General features: G+C 44.9%; 1 protein-coding gene across 1 annotated transcript in view; it reads right to left on the bottom strand.

The window, feature by feature from the left end:
• The window catches only part of LOC140393168 (cubilin-like), a 367,012-nt gene that overhangs the window by 22,965 nt on the left and 320,550 nt on the right, over window positions 1–23,497 (bottom strand). The window contains exon 27 of the mRNA XM_072479292.1: window positions 19,322–19,469. Within this exon, the coding sequence (XP_072335393.1) occupies window positions 19,322–19,469 (148 nt within the window). The remainder of the gene's footprint in view (window positions 1–19,321; window positions 19,470–23,497) is intronic.

Raw genomic sequence — 23,497 nt, 5'->3', positions numbered from 1 at the left:
GCATTTCCCCATATAGAAAATAGTCTATGCCTAAATTCCTCCTTCCAAAGTACATAATCTCACACCTTTCCACATTGTATTCCATCTGCCACTTCTTTGCCCACTCTCCTAGCCTGTCCAAGTCTTTCTGCAGCCCCCCCCCCCCCCCCCCCCCACCCCGCTTCCTCAATACTACCTGTCCTTCTACATATCTTTGTATCAGCCGCAAACTTAGGAACAGTGCCTTCAGTTCCTTCTTCCAGATCGTTAATGTATATTGTGAAAATTTGTGGTCCCAGCACCGACACCCGAGGCACACCACTAGTCACAGGCTGCCATCCTGAAAAAGACCCCTTTATCCCCACTCTCTGCCTTCTGACAGTCAGCCAATCCTCTATCCATGCAGGATCTTACCCTTAACACCATGGGCTCTTAACATATTTAACAGTATCCTATGCGGTACCTTATCAAAGGCCTTCTGGAAATCTAAATAAATCACGTCCGCTGTTTCTTCTTTGTGTAACCTCCTTGTTACTTCCTCAAAGAACTCTAACAGATTTTGTCAGACATGACCTCCCCTTGACAAAGCCTTGCTGACTCAGTCTTATTTTATCATGCATGTCCAAGTACTCCGCGATCTCATCTTTAATAATCGACTCTAAAATCTTACCAATGACTGAAGTCAGGCTAACCGGCCAATAATTTCCTGTCTTATGCCTCCCTTCCTTCTTAAAGCGGAGTTATATTCACCACTTTCCTGCCTCCAGTGATTCCTGAAAGATCACCACCAATGCCTCTGCAAACTCCTCAGCTATCTGTTTTAGAACCCTGGAGTACAGTCCATCCGATCCAGGTGATTTATCCATCTTCAAACCTTTCCGTTTCCCCAGGAAATGGCCTTAATAATGGCCACTACACTTATCTGTGCCCCCTGATTCTCCTGGAGCTCTGGTATCCCACTGGTGTCATCCACTGTGAAGACTGATGCAAAGTAACTATTCAGTTCCTCTGCCATTTCTTTGTTTCCTATTATTACTTCTCCAGTCTCATTTTCCAGTGGTCCAATGACCAGAAGGTACTCCTTTCCATTTAAGTGGATAAGACCCATGCCAACTTCTGCCATGGAGTTGTGACTGTCTCGGCCATCTGCATTGGCTCCTTGCTCTGCCTGCGCTGAAATTTCTGGCAATTATCCACCATCATTTTAATATCATGTTTGATCCATGGTCAATAAACTGCCTGGCCAGTGGCGAGAATTAGTAAATTCTTTGGGGTGGAGGACAGGTGTGTGAGGTGTTCAGGGGGCCCAGCAAATCATGTCCATATGTTTTGGGCATGCCCAGCACTTACAGAATTTTGGAAAGGCTTTGCAAAGGCTATGTCCAAGGTCTTGGACACTCGGGTAAAACCTAGCTGGGGGATAGCGATATTTGGGGTGTCAGATGATCCGGGAGTGCAGGAGTTGAAAGAGGCCGGAGTTCTGGCCTTTGCCTCCTTGGTAGCTGGGAGGCGACTCTTGTTAATGTGGAGGGGCGCAAAACCCCCAAGTGTATAGGCTTGGGTTAGTGACATGGCTGGATTTCTCAGGATGGAGAGGATAAAGTTTGCCTTGCGAGGGTCCTTGCAGGGGTTCTCCGGGCGGTGGCAACCGTTCGTTGACTTTCCCGTGGAACGTTAAGTGGAGATCAATAGCAGCAGCAACCCCGGAGGGGGGGGGGATAGATTTTATTTGTAAAGGACAGATACCCCACCTTGTTTTGCTAATTTGTTAAGTTGTTTTCTTAATTATTACTATGCTTTTTGGTGTTTTCTTTTTGTAGTGGTTTGTAAAAATTATTGAAACATTTTGAATAAAAACAAATTTTTAAAAAATAAAATAAACTGCCTGGCACTGTTCCATCCCCAAGTGCCCATCATGTAGCTTCATTAGGATTATTGACCATAGTGCCTGTGAAATCACAATCCACTGATTCCACAGCAAAAATCCATTCACATCATTGAACTCTGCTCATATATTGTGGACACCTGAGCAGGATCCTTTGGACCATGCTTCATGGAGATACTGTCTCACTTTTTGCAGGCTGTATGGCAGTTTCTTCTTTAATTATTTTTGATTTGTTGTCAAAGACTGGCAGAGACTCAGTTACGAGGTTTACATGGACCTGCACGTCCTCATCCAGCTGGAGTGGTTCCGCAATCCCGGCGGCTCTAGATAGCGTGTCAGCAACAATGAGATGCTTTCCCGGTGTATACACCAATTCGAAGTCATACTGTTACAACTTCATGATCAATCGCTGAATCCTCGGGGACATCTCATTAAGATTTTTTTAATGCTGCCAACCAGTGGCCTGTGGCCAGTCTCCACAATAAATGTTGGAAGCCCATACACATAATCATGGATCTTCATCAGCCCATTAATCAGTCCGAGGCATTGCTTTTCGACTTGTACGTATGTTCATTCAGTATCAGACATCGATCTGGATGCATATCCTACTGGACGCCAGCTTTCTCGACATCCTGTTGGAATAGGACCACTCTCAAAACATCCTTTGATGTGTCCGTCGAGATTTTTGTATTTCTTGCTGGGTCAAAAAACGTCAGGACTGGCGCTAGCATGAGCGAAACTTGCAATTCCTGCCATTCTTGTTCATGGCTGCTGGACCACGGGAATGTCGCATCTTTCTTTCTGGTCTCCCTAAGATGTGCCGTTTTAGCTGCCAAGTTGGGAATGAATTTTCCCACAAGATTTATCATCTCCAGCATTCGTAAGATGCCTTTTTCATCAAAAGGTCGTGGCACCTGAGGAATTTTGTCTTGATCAGGCTGAACACCTTGTGTGGAGAGCTTATCTCCCAGGAAGATGATGCTGTGCACAGCGATTTGACATTTTGTCCTGTTCAACTTCGGACCATTTTTCTTGCCACTTTTTAGACTCGGAGAAGCCGTTGTTCATTCTCTTCCCGTGTCAATCCCCAAATAATTATGTCATCCGCATAAACTTGGATCGCTGGAATTCTTTCAACTATATGCCCCATGGCACAATAAAAATTTCTGAAGCAGACATTATGCCAAATGACATTCTTAAAAAGCAATATCTTCCAAAGGGTGTGTTGAACATGCATAATTTAGTGCTTCCTTTATCTAGTTTAAGTTGTCAGAAGCCTTATGATGCGTCTAATTTGAAACAGGTTGTTCCTGTCATCTTGCACGTTGTCTCCTCCCTTTTGGTATAGGGTACTGTTCCCTTTTGATGTTAAGATTTAAATCCTTAATATCCATGTAGATTTGCATGTCTCCATTACGCTTCTTGACCCAGACTATGGAATTAACCCAGTCTGTAGGCTCTTCAATGCGCTTAATAAACTGTCATTCTCTCTAGCTCAGGCTTTAGTTGATCTCTTAATGGAGCTGGTACATGTCTCAGCGCGTGAAACACAGGCTTCGCATTCTCCTTTAATTGAATCTTGTACGTAGATGGTAAAGTAGCAAAACCTTGGAATATCTCAGGGAAATCATTTAGTGTGGAGTCTCCTGAGGCATGAGGGCTTGTTGCAGTACTGTCTGCACTGTAGACTTGTTTGACTAACTGCAGCGCCTCACGCACTTCTACTCCAATCAAAGATTCTCGTTCCACTGCCACCATGGAAAATTTCAACTTGTGAATTTTGTTTTTTACATTGACATCAAGCTCACAGGCTGTGAAATGTGATTTCATTACCATTGTAATCTCTTAACAATACTGTTTTGTTAACTATTTTCCGCTCAATTCGTAGCTTTTTTACGTCGGACAGATTGATGAGGTTGGCCCTCACACCGGTGTCGAATTTGACTGTTATCACTGTCATTTATCTTTAATGATACTGACCCTTCATCCTTATGATTATCTGTATTTAATTCACTATTGCTACAAATTTGTACAAACGCATTGTCATTTGGCATGACTTGAGTCCCCTTGTCTTCGCTGGCGATCATGTCTACAAAAAATGTGTCCCCGAGACACACTTCATCAACTGTGTTGATAGTCTTTGTTTGTTCAGGCCTACTCCTGCAAACTGATTTCTGCCATTACAGTTGGCACATGTCTGTCCAAGGCTGGGCATTGCCTTGGCAAATGCCGTTTGCTACATCACAGACATAAAATGGAGGATCGGGTCAGCCGTCCAAAATGGACAGCCGCACTGGGAGCAGGGTTTTTTATTCGACTGGACCACCACACTAATGGCGTTGGCCGCCTCTTCTACAGGCACGCCAAAATGCCGGAGATTCAATGCGCTGATCTGTTTTGCTGCAATCTCACTAGCGTTACATATTTGGATAGAATTTTCAATTTGGTCTGTTTCCTGAAGAAGCCACTCTTGCACCTTTTCATTGGAGATTCTGAAAACTATCTGATCGTGTATCATTGACGACTGGAATGTACTAAAATTGCATGATTGCGCCTTCAACTGCAAGTCGATGAAAAAGCTATCAAATGCCTCTCCCATGTTCTGGGTGCACAAAATAAATATATAGCACTCAAAGGTTTCATTTTTTTTAGGAGAGTAATGTCGATCAAAATGCTTGAGAAATACTGTCTGCCTTGCTTTCAATGGCAAATCTGTTGAAAATGTCAATTGCTTGAGGAGCTGCTACAGTGAGCAGCAACATGCTACGCCTCTCATTGGGCTGTGTGCAGACCAAGGATTGCAACATATAGTTTAAACTGTTGGTTAAACACCCTCCAATTCTCATCTATGTTACCGGATATCCGAAGCTGTTGAGGTGTCTTGATACCTTCCATCCTGGGCTTTGAGGTTTTACCATGCGTTGAGCACCAGTTGCCAGTAGCTTGCAAGATTAGTAGAAAAAACATGTTTGCTTTCTTCTTACTCCAAGTTATCTTTAATGGATTAGATTTCTTGCAGAATCTTTGAGTTCTTGGTGAATCATCAAACCTGGTACCATGTCATGTTTTGTAGACTGGCCGATGTGAATGATGAGCTACAGAATATCTAGTTTAAATAATTTATTTTGAAACAACTGCTTGATAAATATAACTAGAATAAGTGAAATAATCAACTACTAACACTAACTAACTATTATAGAGCTGCAGCAAAATACGTCTGTCCTCCAATACAACTTACTCCCAACTGCCCAGACACAGGGTCACGTGGTGGGTGTACGCTGCCACCTGGTGGTCGTAGGTCATGTATAACATTATGAACAGAATATCAACACAACTTTCAAAAGAATGTGATGTAAATATTTGAAGGAAATAATTTGAAAAGCTCTGGGGAAAGAGTAGAGAGAGACTAATTGGAAGCTCTTTCAAAGAGACAGCAGTGTTGTGTTCTGTGATCTAACCATTGTAATGATGTGCACAGAACATATGATTATATAACATGGAAGATGATTTATTAACAAACACGTGGAAAGATAACACAGAAACTAGAATACAGACAAAGGCTACTAAATGAATTCAGTGAATTCACCTGGAGCTACTCTAAGTACAACTATCCCGTTATATGTCTTACTACCAACTGGAGGGTATCTCAAGTCACGTGATAGATATCGATCACCACCAGCTGGTTAGAGGTCGCATTGCTAACTATGTACAGAACTGTGCACAGGCACATCACCACAAGCAGGGGCACGTGGCTGAATGGTTTTCATCTGAGCTGTAAGATTCTGTGGCTGTAAAGTTTGGCTCCGTAGGCTCAGTAGTTTCAGAACCAGAAGTACACAGAGCAGGCAGATTGTGACATCAGTGTGGAACGCTCATTTGATGCCATTGCTGGATTTTCCAACCTTGAAGCTCTAACTAGGACCCTCTCTGAAACATGAACAACAGCTTGTGCACTGCACTGTTTCTGGACTTGTAATCCAGAGGCTAGTGTTCTGGAGATGTGTGTTCAAATCCCACTTTAGAAACAGGTGGAATTTGAATTCAATTAATAAATTTAGAATATGATGATAGTCTCAGTATTAGTGACAATGAAACTATCATTGATTGTTCTAAAACTCCATCTTATACTCTTTTAAGATGGAAATCTGTCATCCTTACCTGATTTGGCCTACATGTGATTCTAGTTACTACATGGTAGACTCTGAAATGGCCTATGAAGTCACTCAGTTGAAGGGCAATGAGGGATGACAACAACTGCTAATCATAGAATCATGGAATTTATAGTGCATGAGGCCATTCGATCCATCAAGTTAGACCCTTGGAAATAGCACCCCACCCAAGCCCACGCCTCCACCCTATCCCTGTAACCCAGTAACCCCACAAAACCTATTGGCAATTTAGATGACCAATCCACCTAACCTGCATATTTTTGGACTGTTGGGAGGAAAGTGTTGCACCCGGAGGAAACCCATGCAGACACGGGGAGAAAGTGAGGACTGCACACAGACAGTTACCCGATGCTGGAATTGAACCCGGGACGTTGGAGCTGTGAGGCAGCAGTGCTAACCACTGTGCCACCGTGCTGTCCCTCTTGATTGTGATGAGAAGGAGCACCGTGAAACATCCGGCTAAACATGCTGTAACCATCCACTTTATCCTCAACACGAGTAGGAAATTGTTGTGGTGTGATATATATATATACATATATATATATATATATGTAACTTTAAGGGGCCACATTGTAAACTGCTATCCATCATTACCCACCAGTAGATACGATGTGATGTATAATACCGTAATTCAGTAGACAGAAGAAAAGAAACAGTCATACAGGTCAAACATGACCCTTTCGCCACCCAGTTAACATTGTATGTATATTGTATATTGTTGTAATGACTTAGAACAGGCCTTTGAGATTGGCCAATTGGAATACGAGTTCCATGATTAGTGACCCAATCAGGGAACCTCTTCTTTGTATATAACAGGGAGTGTCAGATCCTCTGCACTCTGAGTGTAGATAGTAAGTTGAATGCACATGGTTGTTCTGCTGTTGGTTTTGTTAATAAAAGGAATTCTGGTGAAGGGACTTCTGCCACATGGACTTATTACAATTGTTTCAACTTCAAATAAAGAACACACATACGGTGTGATTCTCTGGCCTCATTATGCTCACGTTGAAGCGAAACAAGGCCGGTGAATAGCAGGAGAGGCAGAAAATGAGAACCGCATCTGGCGCCAAACAGTTTGCCATGCAACCGGCCCACTCCCGGAGGTGAAATCGGGATCTCGTCGTAGCATAGCGAGAAACCAATTATCACCACTTGAGCCCTATTTCCATACAACTAACGAGAGCAACCCCATATCCAAAGGCCTCCCGTCCTTCAGCGGCCTCCCCAGCAAGTGCTTACGCTGGTGCCGAATCGTATTCATTTTGGAAAACGTGGACCTGGTGGAAGGTCTTCTGTGGGGAGCCAAGGAGGCAAGTAGCCAACTTTACATTCAGGCAAAGAGTCCAGGGCACTGGACATGCCACCCCAGTGCTCGGTGTGGTGTGGGGGGACCTCAGATGGGGATGGGGGACCCACTGCAGGGGCCGACCACACATAGCATCACTATGCCTAGATTGTGTATATTCGTTCCGGGGCAATCCCTGTCCCTGCCTGTCTACCCCACCGACCACCCATAAACCTTATTGACTGCCGAGGCCTCTGGCTGTGCGGCTGTAGGCTATTGCTAATAGGGAATTGGCAATCGTAGTAAAGTGAGCACTTCACGCAACCCAAGTGGATCCCTGTGGGTAGGCGGTCCATGGAGCATGTTGGAGACATTGCCTAACATACCTTGCTGCCTGGAATTGCGTGCTTGAACACACGCAACAGCCAACATCAGAACATCCAGGGGATGGGACACAGCTCCGGGGACATTTCCATGGCCGGAGGGTGGGTGAGTGCCTTGGGGAGGAGTGGGGGGGGGGGAGGGGGAGATGCCTGGAGAAATGGGCTCAGGGCTCGGAGGTCAGCCCACATTGTGGAAGAAAGTGAGAGGTGTCATACTAGTTGTGCATAAAGTTGTTTATTATGTTTTACAATTCCCCACCTTCCTGATAGTGCTGCCACCTCCCCCACCCCACCCCTCACCCCCTACCTAATCACCCACCCCCTCCCCCTGGTGCCCTCAGTCATCCTCGATGTGCTCAACCCTGCTAGCTCTACCTCTCCTGTGTCCCCAGGATGCACATCTGAGATGGACGTAACCAGCTGCTTATCACGTCCCATGGCCTTTGCTGCCACTGGCCGGCGTCCTCTGGGGGCTATGAGGCTGGAGGCCCCAGCTCACCTGTTGGCAGCACATGTACAGCCGGGCTGCCCTGTGCTATGTGCTGTCTGTGAGATACAGTCTCATCAGAGTGTGGGACCCGGGGTAGCTGGTGGTTGTGGTGATCTTTGTGAGGGGTTTCCAGGCTGGTAGATGTAGTGATCACAAAGATCTTTTTAAAGTAACTAAACTAACTTTATTTTAATACTACTAAATGCGAGTTTGACAATTATTCCAAATAGCAAACATACATATAAGAATTAAACTACACTCACTCACACTATCTATAGCTATTAACTAATCTCCTCGAGTTCCAACCTAATCTGACCCAGAAGTCCAAGAGCCTGTGCAATATATAGCACTGTCTCTTAGCTCCCTCTAGTGGCTAGGCTTAATATAACATTAACTCTTTACATGCTGTACTTTTGTATAATGTCACATCCCCCTTTCTTTGGAAAAAAATGTTGTCTATACATTTTCTTGTTTACAATATTATACAGCATGTCAACATTGATAGAACCAATGTTATTTTACAAAGTCACAAATTTAAGTTATTTGGAGGTTTCCTACATCTTGTAGACCTTCTTAATGTTACTACAGTGTTCTGTGAATTGTCTGGTTCATTTAACAATATAAGTTTGGAATATTTGTAGGAAATATGAGTTTTTGACTTGTGGTAGCTGATTCTGTGAATGTAATGGGTCGTTTAAGTTTCGGGAGATCTCTTGTGTTTCTTCTAAAAGTCTTTCCAGATTGTGTTCTGATAAAGTATGATCTTGGTGTGAGCTTATTGAGTACTTTTGCAGTGTCCATCCATCCACCTTCAGAATTACGAATGTGTACAATATCACATTCTTTGAGTGTAGACAATGGTTTGGAGCTTTTATCGTAGTATTTCTTTTGTTTGTTCTTAGTTGTTGCATTTTTTGATGCATGACTTGTTGATCTTTGTTTGGAATAATGAGAGTTGGTAATGTCGTACGTATTTTTTGTCCCATCGTCCCAGTTGTGCTGGAGAAAGCCCTGATGACAATGGTGTAGCCCTGTATGCTAACAGTGCTAAGTCAAAGTCATTTTTGTCCTCCATAGCTTTCCTGAAAAACTGCTTCACAATTCCTGCTCCTTTCTCTGCTTTCCTGTTCGCCTGTGGGTGTGCAAGTTATATTGATTCGTAAATTTTAACCACTCTAGGCTGCTAAAACATGGTCCATTGTCTGTGACAACAGTAATTGGTATGCCATGTCTGACAAATACATCCTTTGTTGCCTTGACAACTGAATATTTTGTTGAGTCAGATAACTTGACAACTTACGGAAAATTTGAGTAATAGTCAATGATTATCAAATAATCACAGCCTTGAAAGTAAAATATGTCCACTGCGACTTTGGTTGAGTAAATAGTTCGCTTTCCACTAAGGTCTGCTTACATTCTGCTAGTTGGTGTGTTTGACATATCTGACACTATTGAATGTAGTTTTCTGTACCTTTGTTGATGCCAGGCCAATATACCAATTGCCGTGCTCGTCTTCGACATTTCTCAGTGCCTTGATGTCCTTCATGGATTTGTGCGAGAATAAGACATGATGGAATTACTATACAGTCATCTTTCAATAGAAAGTTGTCTGTGATTGTCAAGTCCTCTCTGATGTTGCAAAGGTTTGCACATTTTCCTTTGGGCCAGTCAGTATGTAGATATTATATCACTTACTGAAGTGTCGTATCTCGTAGAATTTCTGCCTTGATTAATTATAGTAAGAAGTCTTACAACACCAGTTAAAGTCCAACAGGTTTGTTACAAATCACTAGCTTTTGGAGCACTGCTCCTCCTCTTACTGTGCTCACCCCAGTCCAACGCCGGCACCTCCACATCTTGATTATTTATAGTTCAGCATCTGTGACAGGTAGCATTGCTTTGATGAAGTTGGCTTGTGCTTCATTACTGAGTAAAATGTCAACAACTTTGTCATCCTCTTGTATTGTGGGTCTGGATAATGTATCCACAAGGGCTACATTTTTCTTTGCATCTTCATGCTGAGACCTTTGACATGCTTAGTTAATTTCAGCAGGTTTAATTTTAGACATGCCTCTGCTCCAATAAGTGAGGATTTTGTGTCATCCACAGTTTCAAAATCAAGTAGAATTTTGATGTCACCACTCTGAACTATGAGGTAGCATGAATCTTTTGTTGCTATTTCATTTCCATTGTTGTCTGTTAATTTACAATGTGTATTTTTATATTTTGGACCGGTCTCCATTTTGCCCAAATCTGATTCTGTGATCAGATTGGCGTGTGCACCAGTGTCCAATTTAAATTGTACCTCTGATCCATTTATGATCAATGTTTCTATCCAATCTCTAGTTCTATCAGATAGCTATCTGATTGGTTTATCAGCAGTATCGTTTCCATTTGTTTTAGGGATGACTTCTATTATGAAGTTGTCCAGTGAAGTAAGCATAGTTAAATCAATCTTTGATTTTAAAATGTTTTCTTCTTCTTCTTTGTTGTGTGTGGTGTTGACTTTTTATACTGTTGAAATGCCTTTTTAAATTGATTCTGTTGTGTTGTTGTGTTAAATCTGCATTGTGTGGAAAAATGATTGAATTTATTACATGTTTTGCACCTTTTTCCAAATGCAAGACAGTGTTGCTTTAAGTGGGAGTGTTCATAGCATGTACATGTCATCACGATAGTGACGTCATGCGTAAACCTCTCGTGCGCATGCGCAAATCGGTCAACTTCCGGTTCACGTCCTTTTTCAAAGTGCACATGCGCAGAACGTCGAAAGTCTGTTTCACTTTTTTTCACCCTCCCCTGCCCAAAACGGTTACTTGCTGTAGTGCGATTTGTTTTAAACTTTTTGGTCAGTGGGAGGGATGGGCCAGTCAGTAAGACAATAACAACCACGCTTGACAGGTCCCCGGTGGCTCCTCACCTCTGCGACTTCCACCAGCCTCCACATTGGTGACCGCCCTGTCCTCGGCCACACCAGTCACCTCCAGGGTCAGTCCTCAAAGGAGGTGAGGAATCTGATGTCCAGCACACCACCGCCAGTCTTGGCTCACTCCCGGCGATTGTGGGAGAGCTTTTCCTGAAGGGTCACAGAAACGGCATCGGTAGCCACACGCATGGCTCACAATGGTAGAAGGAGGGTGTGAAGGAAGGGTTGGTGGTTGTTGAAGCGATTGACCTTTTTCCTGCACTGGAGGCCAGTCCACCTGGTCACACTCACAGCTGCCGCCTTGTCCCAGGCAGCACTGACTGTCCTATGGCTGACCCTCCTGGACCCTCGGGGAAACAGGACATCCCTCCTGGCCTTCACAGCATCTAGCAACCTCCCCAGATCTGCATCCTGAAATCTTGGGACCAGTCTCCTCTGTGCCATTGTTTCGAGCTGGCTGGGGTTGTCTGAGTTAGTACTGCTTAAGTGCTGCTCGATCTTGTTAGTGGGGGGCTGGTGAGCGTGGTGCCGGCAACTTTGCTGGTGAGCCTTCATTTGCAGTGAGAAGCCGTGAGGCCTCATTTTGTGGACCAATCAACGTTGAATAGCATTGCTGACCTCGCAGGGCAGAGCGGCAGGAAGCGCGCAGCAGTTCCTGCTCGCTAAACACTGTGGTGAATGTATTACTGCGACCATTCACCATTGTATTACATTACACTGTATTATGTTGATGCCCTTGTGGGCTCCACCTATGGCCTACCATTGTATTACATTACATTACATTGTATTATGTTAGTGCCCTTGTGGGGTCAGCCTATGGCTTCGCCCCCTCGGGGGAGGTATATAGATCTGTAGCCTGTAGGCGGCACTCAGTACAGAGCAGTCGTAGGCAGGCACAGTTCTAGCTGAATAAAATTATTCACTTCAACTCTCCGTCTCGTATGAATTGATGGTCGCATCAATTTAATCAGCTACAATATCGCTATGGAAGCAGCCCTCAAACCTGATCGACTGGAACTCGACACTCAGGCAGCAGAAGCCAAAGGAATTTCTTCACACTGGCTCCGCTGTTTTGAGGCCTACCTCGCTGCCTCCTCCTCGCCCACCGTCACCGAGGAACAGAAACTGAGTCTCCCCCACGCCTGGGTGAGCCACAGAATCTCCGTGCAGATCGAGTAAGCGACCACGTACGCAGACGCGGTCGTGAGCCTGAAAAGGCAGTACGTGAGGCCGGTGAACGAAGTGTTCGCGCGGAATCTCCTCACCACTCGTCTTCAACCCCCGGGGAATAGCTGGAAGAATACCTGCGCGATCTGAAGGTACTAGCGCGAAACTGCAACTACAAGAACGTCACAGCCTCGCAGCATATGGAACTCGCCGTCAAGGACACCCATGTGGCTGAAGTCCGGTCCAACTACGTCAGACAGCGCTTGCTCGAAAAGGGCGCCCTCGACCTAGAAGAGACAGTAAAACCATCCACCTCCTTAGAGGTAGCTTTTCAGAGCCTCAATGCTTTCCCCTCCGACCACGCGATCCCCTCATGGACACCCGATCCCCTGCGCCGCGCGGCTGCCCGCCCAACCCCGGGGGCTGCCCTGCTATTTCTGCGGCCAGAACCAGTACCTCAGGCAGCGTTGCCCGGCTCGGAACGCGACCTGTAGCGACTGCGGCAAGAAAGGACACTTTGCCAAAGTCTGCCTGGCCAGATCCAAAGCTCCGAAATCACAGGCCCGATTTTCAGACTCACAGGCCTGCAGACCCCACAGCGTGGCTGCGTGCCTGCCGGTACCGCCCCCTTCGGACGTGTCATCGGCCTCGTGCTGTCCGGGGGGGCAGCCATCTTTAACCCGACCCGACATGTGCGACTCATGGGGGCCGCCATTTTGGCCACCATCTTCAACGCCACCCGACACATGTGACTGACGGGGGCCGCCATCTTGGTCGCCATCTCCAACGCCGCCCGCCACGTGCGACCAACGGGGGTAGCCATCTTGGGACCACCCCACCACCTCCGACCACGCCGGCTACCCGCAGCTCGGCGCTGTCACTCTCGACCAGTCACGGCCCAAGCACCTCAGGAACTCGATGATGACCGTCCGGGTCAATGGGCACGACACGCCCTGTCTGTTTGACTCTGGGAGCACAGAGAGCTTTGTACATCCAGACACGGTAAGGAGCTGTTCTCTCAAAATTTCCCCCGCATTCCACCAAACAATCTCCCTCGCTTCCGAATCACATTCGGTGCAGATCCGGGGGTACTGTGTCGCGAACCTCGCGATACAGGGCACCTAGTACGCCAATTTCAAACTATATGTCCTCCCCGACCTCTGCACTCCTCTCCTGTTGGGACAGGATTTCTAGTGCAACCTCAGGAGCCTGACCCTGAGGTTTGGCGGGCCCCTACCTCCTCTCACCACCAGGAAGCGCGCAACAGTTCCCGCTCGCTACAGCACTTTCTGGGGAATTGCGCTCATTATAGTTTTACCAATCCTTGTTGTATAATTGGTACATTTGCAAAAAAAATTAGAATGCAACACGTTGACATTGATTTCTGAAGGTTTGACTGACAAATATACAAGTCTCACCCTTCCACATACAGAACGTGTGTGGTGGAATTGAAACTGCCAGATACTCACAAGACGAAGTGTGCAAATGTTTCTGCACATTTATAGGAATTCTACATTCAATTAATTCATTCTGGGACATTGTACTTTGCTCCAGCCAGCGTGTAGCAGTTAACTGTAAGTTTGCTGATTTGGGAAAGCGTGAGCAGGCTAAGTCTATCTGCTGTGAAGGATTGTACTGGAACAGTCACTAAATAGTTGACTCCAGATTGTTTAGCATTCAGGAAACTCACAGACAGGAGAATCCATTCCTTCTGCAGTTAAATACTCAAGAGTGGGACAAGAAAATAGCCCATCCAGTGACAGCCCCCACCAGCTCCTAACAGCTTGTGGAAGACTGTACAAGGCTTTTTCTTCATTCAATTTTCACTTTCAAGCCCTGCCATTCATTTTGCGTCAAATCGCAGCTGAATGACAAGAGCTTTACAAAGCTCAGAAAGTAGGAACCAGCTCAACAGCACCACCTGTTGCAGTCAAGCAAAACGCTGTGGCCAGTAAAGGTACTGCAAGTATGGGAGCCGTGGAGAGAAAGTCCTGAAAGACTCGAAGAACCTGAACAATTGTCACTTACAGTTGTTCCTGTTAATTCTCCAAAAAGCTACAGGGTGATGACAACATTTCCAACTCTCAATTGGAAGGCAGCAGACCTCCTCTCTGAGTTCACGGTGGTTCAAGAATGCATCGTGCTTTGTTTTCTGGATGTGTATATTTCTGAACCAGATAGATCAACATAAAGATTAAAATTGCACAGGCAGTACATTCAAGCACATACCTCAGCACCCAGACACCGTTTAAAATTTTATTTTAGCCGACATTTCACCCCGCCCTGCACTGAGGTTGTAGCAAAAACGTAAATGCCGCCTGGCCAATTGGCCTGCCTGCCAACCGTAAAAGTAGAAGTGCCCCGTAAAATTACTTTCAATTGTCCTCTTAATGGGCTAAATTGCCTGCTCGATTGTCGACGGAGCACTTCCACCTCTCGCGCATGCCTGTCGACCAAAATATGGCACGAGTGCGTGATGACACGGGATGTGTAGCAGTAACCTTCTCGCGCAATTTCACACGTTTCCAGGTCGGGTCCTTGCCTGCCCCAGCAACGTAAAATTCTGGCCAATGACCCAGAAGTCACCATCACCATCCCTGGGCATGTTCAGTCCGATTGGCAAGCAAACACCAGACGTGACAGCACGTTGACATAGGGTCAGGAGGATGTTTAGCACAGGGCTAAATCGCTGGCTTTGAAAGCAGACCAAGGCAGGCCAGCAGCACGGTTCGATTCCTGTAACAGCCTCCCCGAACAGGCGCTGGAATGTGGCGACTAGAGGCTTTTCACAGTAACTTCATTTAAAGCCTACTTGTGACAATAAGCAATTTTCATTTCATTTCATTTCATTTCATGTTGCCCTGTCAGACCTCAACATTTACTCCAGCCTCTTGGAATTCTCCTGGAAACAGGTTAAACATGGGCAAAGAAACCTCCTGCTCACCAGCCATCCCACCCTCCCAACCACCCCAAAGCTAATGAATTACTACTCCTCTTTGTTGAGCACCAGTTGGAAGAAGCACTAAGGATGACAATGACACAGAATATACTCTGGGCACAATATTTCAATATCCATCCCAAAGAGTAGCTCAGTAGCATCATTACTGACTGAGTCCTGGAGGACATAACTGCTAGACTGGGACTTTTGAGGTGGTGAGGGAACCACCAAAATGCAAAAGCCTACTTGATGTCGTCCTCATCAATCGACCAGCCACAGATGTAGCTGTTGATGACAGTATTGGGCGAAGTGACCACTATACAGTCCTTTTGGAGATGAAGTCTCATCTTCACATTGAGGATAACCTTCATCGTATATGCAACCACAATCTTTAATGTCATGGCCCGGTATATCTCTAACTCTACCATTACCATCAAGTCAGGGTATGAACACTGATTCAAAGAAGACTGTAGGATGGTACACCAAGAGCTGTAATAGGCATACCTAATATTAGTTGTCAACCTATTGAAGCTACAACACAGGATTACTTGTGTTGTGGCAGTTCTCAATAAATTTGAGGAATCTCAGAAGCAGTGCTTGATCGATCATTATCGTACAAACATTGGGAGAATCCAACTGGTCTTTCGCCCAAATGAGTTTTAATTTACTGGCAATTTACACATGTTACGCAGCACGGTAACACATGTGGCTCGCACTGTGGCTTTACAGCGCCAGGGTTCCAGGTTCGATTCCACGCTGGGTCACTGTCTGTGCGGAGTCTGCACGTTCTCCCCGTGTCTGCGTGGGTTTCCTCCGGGTGTTCCGGTTTCCTCCCACAGTCTAAAGACGTGCAGGTTAAGTGGATTGGTCATGATAAATTGCCCTTAGTGTCCAAAAAGGTTGGGAGGGGATATTAGGTTATGTGGATAGGGTGGAAGTGAGGGCTTAAGTGGGTCGGTGGGCCGAATGGCCTTCTTCTGCACTATATGTTCTATGTATCTATGTATTATCAGTCCATTTACAGTCCATTGTGAATACAGAAGATTGAATCAGTTCCATAATTACATTATTGGGTTATCAATATTAGGAAGGGAGATAGCATAATATTTTTTCAGCAGAGACTACCTACTTGCTTTATCTCAAGTTAGCCAATCTGCATCTAATATGGGAACTGTCCCGATCTAATCATCCTTGATTCTGTCTATGGTCGTGGGTTACAAAGTTCTTGCCTGGCCTTCCCATGGCTGAGTTTGCATATTCAGAGATTGTTAGATCTATTGTTGGATTCAGTCTCATAATTAGAACTGGACTGTCTGATGTAATTAATTATGGTAAATCTCATCAACCTTGTTGGTCTTTCCATGTCTGAAATTCCTGTCAGCATAACCTCATTAACTGTATTACTCCTTCTGAGACTGCAGCTCCCAGCTAACTTTTAAACCATGCGAGCTATCATGTTGAACTATGAACTATGATGTGACCTGTGAATTGTAACAATGCTTGCATGCCAAACAGGGTAAGCAACATGCAATAGAGAGAGCTAAGCAATCCGACAACTAACAGATTATACCTAAACTCTGCAGTCCTGCTACATCCAGTGATGAATGTTAGGAGATAATAAAATAACAATGGGAGGGGCAGGGGGGAAAGACAGTTGAAGGCCCCACAAATATCCCTATTCTCACTGATGGGGGATCTCAGCACATCAAGGCAAAAGGCAAGGCTGGAGCATTTGCAACAATCTTCAGCCGAAAGTGCCGAGTGGATGATCCATCTCGACTTCCTCATAAGATCCTCAGTATCATGACAGATGCCAGTCTTTGGCCAATGTGATTCACTCTATGTGATATCAAGAAACATCTGAGGGCATTGGATATTGCAAAGGTTTTGGGCCCTGACAACATTCCAGCAGTACCAAAGACTTGTGCTCCAGAACTAGCTGTGCTTTCAGCCAAGCTGTTCCAGTATAGCTACAACACTGGTATCGACCCAGCAACATGGAAAATGACCCATAAAAAGAAGGGCAAATCCAACCCAGCCAATTACCGTCCCAACTGTTTGCTCACAAGAAAATAATGGGAGGTGTCGTTGACAATGTTATCAAGCATTACTTACTCAGCAATAACCTGCCAACAAACACAGAGTTTGGGTTCGGCCAGGACTAATCAGCTCCTGACCTCATTACAGCCTCAGTTTGAGCATAATCAAAGAACATGATCAAAGAGCCTAATCAGATTGGTATGATATTTAAGAATGTCCCGACATCGGCAAAATGGATGACAAATGGGGGCATTTTTAGGTCAAATGTCCCATTGTGCCCATGGAGAAAACATCAGGCCACAATCTAAGATGCTGAATTTAATTTACTTTATAGCTCAGCTTAGATAAGTGCTTCCCAAACTATTTCCCAGTTTGGCCTCATTTTAATGCCTTAGACTTTGTGTGACCTCATTGCTTCCTCAGAGCTCATGACCCTAAAATATCATCTCATGACCCCATTTGGGATCATGACCAACAGTTTGGGAAGCCCTGGTTTAGACAGCTGAAGATACTGCTGTTCCAAAGGTAGTTGTTGCAAATCGCAAACTTAACTGAGGGTTTACATCAATTGTAGTGTAATTTAAACATGGCAGTTCCACACATACAATGACAAGCCCATCATCTCTCTCAACCCCTTTATAGTCTCTGCTTTCTCGACACCCAGGATTGAATGAGAGGTTTCCTCCACTTTAAATATTGAGAAGATTGAAGCCATTGTCTTCAGTCCCCATCATAAACGTTATGCCCTCACCACTGATTTCACCCCTCTCACTGAGATTAAACCTCTGTCCTAATCTCTCTAGCCACATATGTGCCTCATCACTAAGATTGCCTATTTCCACTTTTGTAAATTTGTCCAGCCCCGCCTCAGCTCATTTGCTGCTGCAGCCCTCACAATGTATTTTTTAAACTCTAGGTTTGACTATTCCATGAACTCCTGGTCAGCCTCTCACATTCTACGATCTGTAAACGTGAAGTTGTCCAAAACTCTGCTGCCACATCCTTTTCACCTTTTAATTGTGATGCTCACTGACCAAAATTGTCTCCTGGTTAAGCAATACCTCCCCATGACAGAAGATTTTTTCGGAGGAGTAGCTACAAGTAGGACAGGACAGGAAGGATATTTTATTGTGTTAAAGCCCCTGTATAAATATAAATTGCTGCTATGTTCAAATGCACTTTGAATCACTAACTTATTTCTCCAAACATATGGTGGCAGTCACAATCTCCAAAATTCTACAGCTACAGTTCTAAGATTCATATTTTTGTCTCGGTTTGCTGAAACAAAATTACAAATTGAATGTTATATGTTTTCTGTCACTTAAATTGTTTCTGTTAATTTCCAATGATGGAACCATGTTCAACTTCCTTTGCTGATCAATAAAGCAAAACAGATTCAGGAAATGCAGAGATTAGTAGTGGAAAGGCCGACTGCTTGGCGCTTTCTCACAAAGAAAACGGGTTTGGCACACAGACGCTCAGCAAAACTGTCTCCCAACCATAAACTCAACGCGCTGATCTGAGAGAGAGGCCTTCAGTCCAAGGATGCACAACCGTATGAACGGGGGTTCTCAGCAGTCGTTGCCTACAGGGAGCCTGGATTTATTGGGGAGAGAAAAAAGGATTGCCTGGAAGCTGTCTGTTGACAGCTGCCAGGAAAGTGAACACACATGTGCATGAAGCTTTTGTTGTTGAAGACAAGTTGATCTTTGAAGAAGTGAAAGCTCTTCTAGATGACTGATCTTGGTGGCCACATGGGTGCAATCAATGATACCTTGCACTCCAGGGAGTTCAGCTATTGTGACAAAATCCTCTGCCCGATGTACCCAGGAAGTACCATCTGTATGAAATTAATTGTACTGTCCAGCTGTCGCAATAAGGATATGTGTGATCTGCAAGATACAGTGGTGTGCAGCTGCTTGTGAGACATCAGCAAGGTTCACAGTAGATTTTTAGAAGGCACGAGAGCTAAAAAAGTTCAATAAATCCATTGGCCATGGTTATTAGCCGATACATCTGACATGAAAAAATTACACTGAGTAGAAACACTGTTACTCACTGAATATCAATGAAGATTATCTGTATTCTTTCATCACTGTCCACAAATATATACCAAGTACATTTTGCATTATTTGGATAGCTCCGTGGATAATTGGGGCTGGTAAATGTTCCACTATCATCGTCAAGTTTCCCTCCACATTGTGTATCTAGTAACAACAATGAAATGAGAAAATGAGAGAAACAAAATATGCTGCATTTTTGGCCTCCGATATATCTGCCTTTACTCTCCTTGAGTATTTACCCCCTTAGCTCTGATAAAATGATTTGCGAAGTACAATGAGTCAGGAACATTGGACAAACTCAGCAATATTGACAATTGAAAATGCATTCTTACAAGATTTTACCTACAATAATCTCATTGATGATTTTGTGAAGAAAAAATGCTGAAGAAAAGCCATCTGAATTGCCATGGATTGCAAACAATTGATGAAGCAAGAAAATCTAAAAAATCTGTCCCTTTCCCATGATGTCCAGTCTAAATTCTGTTTTTCAAGAGAGAGCATATGCTGGTCTGATGTAGTCACTGGTGGTCATATGCAGACAGTTATAACCGGTGAGTAACCACCATCCCCTATTGCTCTTTACTGACCATCAGAGAGTCTCTTCTGGACAAACAATGGAATCCTGTGACACAGTTGCCAGCAGAGCCACTGATACTAGATTTGGAATAGACACTCCACTTCGTTGGAGTATTTGCTCTTCAACTGGACTTTTTCTAGCTCATTCTGTCCTGTGCTGTGCAGCAGTCATACCATTAGCTCGCCTCAAGATACACAGATCGCAATAATGCCCATCTCTACCATCATGCTAACAGGTAGGATTGGATTCCAATTCATCAATTTCAGGCCTGTTATAAGTCAAAAGGTACTGAAGCAGTTAAGAGGTGACATGTGTACTTTTTTTATGGGGGGGTTGTTGCTTGCATTGTGGTTTACCATTAATTATAGGCTTGCTTTCATAAGATTAAAAAGCACTAAAAGAGTTAAGCAGTTATTTGTGTATTTTTGTGGCTTGCGTTGGTGAGCTGAGGGTGGGCTGGGTCAGGCGGACATTGATGTCATTGCAGGTTGTGTTTGATGTTTGATGTTGTTTGTGTCCATCTCCCCAGAGGAGATCATGGGGGTCCCACAAAGACGGAGAGTTTGGGGTGCCAAAAGTGTAAGACTGCCTCCGATTGGAATCAGAATCTCCATCCCTCAAAGAAAGGTGGCACAGTAGCACAGTGATTGGCCTGGTAGCACAGAGGTTAGCACTGTTGATTCACAGCTCCAGGGTCCCAGGTTGTATTCCCAGCTTGGGTCACTTGTCTGTGCGGAGTCTACACGTTCTCCGCGTGTCTGCGTGGGTTTCCTCCGGGTGCTCCGGTTTCATCCCACTGTCCAAGAGGGGGGTGTCTCCAATCTCTTCAAAGACTGGTGTTGTGATCATGCCATAAATGTGCTCATTACATCCTCATTGTTAAATTTGCTAAATTTGCTAAATGCTAGTCCATTTTGTTTCTACAGAAAAAGCTTGGAACTCTAGACCTGTCAGCTTAATGTCAGTGATGGGAAAGATACTGGAACCTACATTGCAAGAATGGACAGAAAACATAAGGAGAATTAAACTAAAGTCATCACTGATGCTGAATTACTGAATCTTGCTTTATTACACTGGATAGACTGAGAATTGGTTAAATGACAGAAAACTTAAGTAGGAATAAAAGGGTAATTCTCAGGTTGGCAGGCCATTACTGGTGGATAACCGCAAGGATCAGTGCTGGGGTCACAGTTTGTCACAATCTAAATAAATCACTTGGATATGGAGACCAAATTTGCTAAAATTAGGTGGAAATGTAAATTGTGAGAAAGATGCAAGGAGACTTCATGGGGATTTGGACAGGCTGAGTGATTGGGCATGAACACAGCAGATGGAAGGTAATGTGAGTAAGTGAGAAGATATACACTTTGGTAGAAAAAAACAGAAAGGAAGAGTATTCCTTAAATGGTGGAAAGTTGGGAAATTGGGAAGTGTTGATGTCCAAAGGGACCTGACTGTCCTTGTTCGTGAGTCACTAAAAGCTAGAACGCAGGTGCAGCAAGCAATTTGGAAGGCACATTGTATGTTGTCTCTCAGTGTTAAGGCATTTGTGTACAGGAGTAAAGATACCTTGCTGCAATTGTGTAGAACCTTTGGTGAGACCGCACCTGGAGTAGTGTGTCCAGTTTTGGTCTCCTTAACTAAGGAAGGATACATTTGCCACAGAGGGAGTACAATGGAGGTTCGTCACACTGATTCCTGGGATGGTGGGATTGTCTTCGGAAGAGATATTGAGGAATTTGGCCCTATATTCTCCAGAGTTTCGATGAATGAGAGGTGATCTCATTGAAACTTAGAAAATTCATACATGATGTAACAGGAATGTGTGGCTGGCTGACTCTAGAACCAAAGGCACAGTCTCACATAAAGGGCAGGCCATTTAAGGCCCAAATGAGGGATTCCTTCACTCAGACAGTGGTGAATTTTAGAATTCTCTACCCCAGAGGACCATGGAACTACAATCACAAACTACGTTCAAGACCGAAATCGATAAATTTCTGGATACTAATCACACCAAGGGATATAGAGATAGTGGATGAAAATGACACAAAAGTAGGTTATCAGCCATGATCTGAGTGAATGGCGGAATGGGGTTGACTGGTGGAATGGCCTACTCCTGCTATGTTTTTCTGTTCCTGTGATCCTATGCTGACCTGACAGAAATCAGTGAAGATATTAACATATTAAATGTCACATACTTAGGTTTTCGAATGTCATCAAGAAGTTACCACAGTTGACTCATAACAAAGAAGGGGAGTGAATAACAGGTAAGCTCTTTCTTTCATTTTCTTTTTTTTATCTAGAGGGGATGGCAGGGAAGGTAGTGCAATGTTCCTCCTGCAGAATGTTTGAGGTGAGGGACGCCGACAGTGTCCCTGCTGATTTCATCTGTGGGAAGTGCACCCATCTCCAGCTCCTCAGAAACCGTGTTAGGGAACTGGAGCTGGAGCTGGATGAACTTCGGATCATTCGGGAGGCAGAGGTGGTCATAGATAGAAGCTTCAGGGATGTAGTTACTCCGAAGAATAAAGATAGATAGGTGACAGTGAGAGGGGCTGGGAGGAAGCAGTCAGTACAGGGATCCCCTGTGGTCGTTCCCCTTAGTAACAAGTATACCGCTTTGGATACTGTTGGGTGGGGGGACTTACCAGGGGTAAGCCATGGGGTGCAGGTCTCTGGCACAGAGTCTGTCTCTGTTGCTCAGAAGGGAAGGGGGGAGAGGAGTAGAGCATTAGTCATTGGAGACTCCATAGTTAGGGGGATAGATAGGAGATTCTGTGGGAACGAGAGAGACTCGCGGTTGGTGTGTTGCCTCCCAGGTGCCAGGGTGTGTGATGTCTCGGATCGTGTTTTCGGGATCCTTAAGGGGGAGGCGGAGCAGCCCCAAGTCGTGGTCCACATAGGTACCAACGACATAGATTGGAAAAGGAATAGTGATGTAAGGCAGGAATTCAGGGAGCTAGGGTGGAAACTTAGATCTAGGACAAACAGAGTTATTATCTCTGGGTTGTTACCCGTGCCACGTGACAGCGAGACGAGGAATAGGGAAAGAGAGGAGTTGAACGTGTGGCTACAGGGATGGTGCAGGAGGGAGGGTTTCAGATTTCTGGATAATTGGGGCTCATTCTGGGGTCGGTGGGACCTCTAAAAACGGGATGGTCTACACCTGGACCAGAGGGGTACCAATATCCTGGGGGGGACATTTGCTAATGCTCTTCGGGAGGGTTTAAACTAGTTCAGCAGGGGCTTGGGAACCTGAATTGTAGCTCCAGTATACAGGAGGTTGAGAGCAGTGAGGTCATGAGTAAGGTTTTAAAGTTGCAGGAGTGTACCGGCAGGCAGGAAGGTGGTTTAAAGTGTGTCTTCAATGCCAGGAGCATCCGGAATAAGGTGGGTGAACTTGCGGCATGGGTTGGTACCTGCGACTTCGATATTGTGGCCATTTCGGAGACATGGATAGAGCAGGGACAGGAATGGTTGTTGCAGGTGCCGGGGTTTAGATATTTCAGTAAGCTCAGGGAAAGTGGTAAAAGAGGGGGAGGGGTGGCAATATTAGTCAAGGACACTATTACGGTGGCAGAAAGGACGTTTGATG

This window comes from Scyliorhinus torazame, chromosome 16 (genome assembly GCF_047496885.1).
Source record: "Scyliorhinus torazame isolate Kashiwa2021f chromosome 16, sScyTor2.1, whole genome shotgun sequence".
Classification (NCBI taxonomy): domain Eukaryota; kingdom Metazoa; phylum Chordata; class Chondrichthyes; order Carcharhiniformes; family Scyliorhinidae; genus Scyliorhinus; species Scyliorhinus torazame.
The sequence above is the reverse complement of the archived record's forward strand: the minus strand, read 5'-3'. Positions and strand labels throughout refer to the sequence as shown.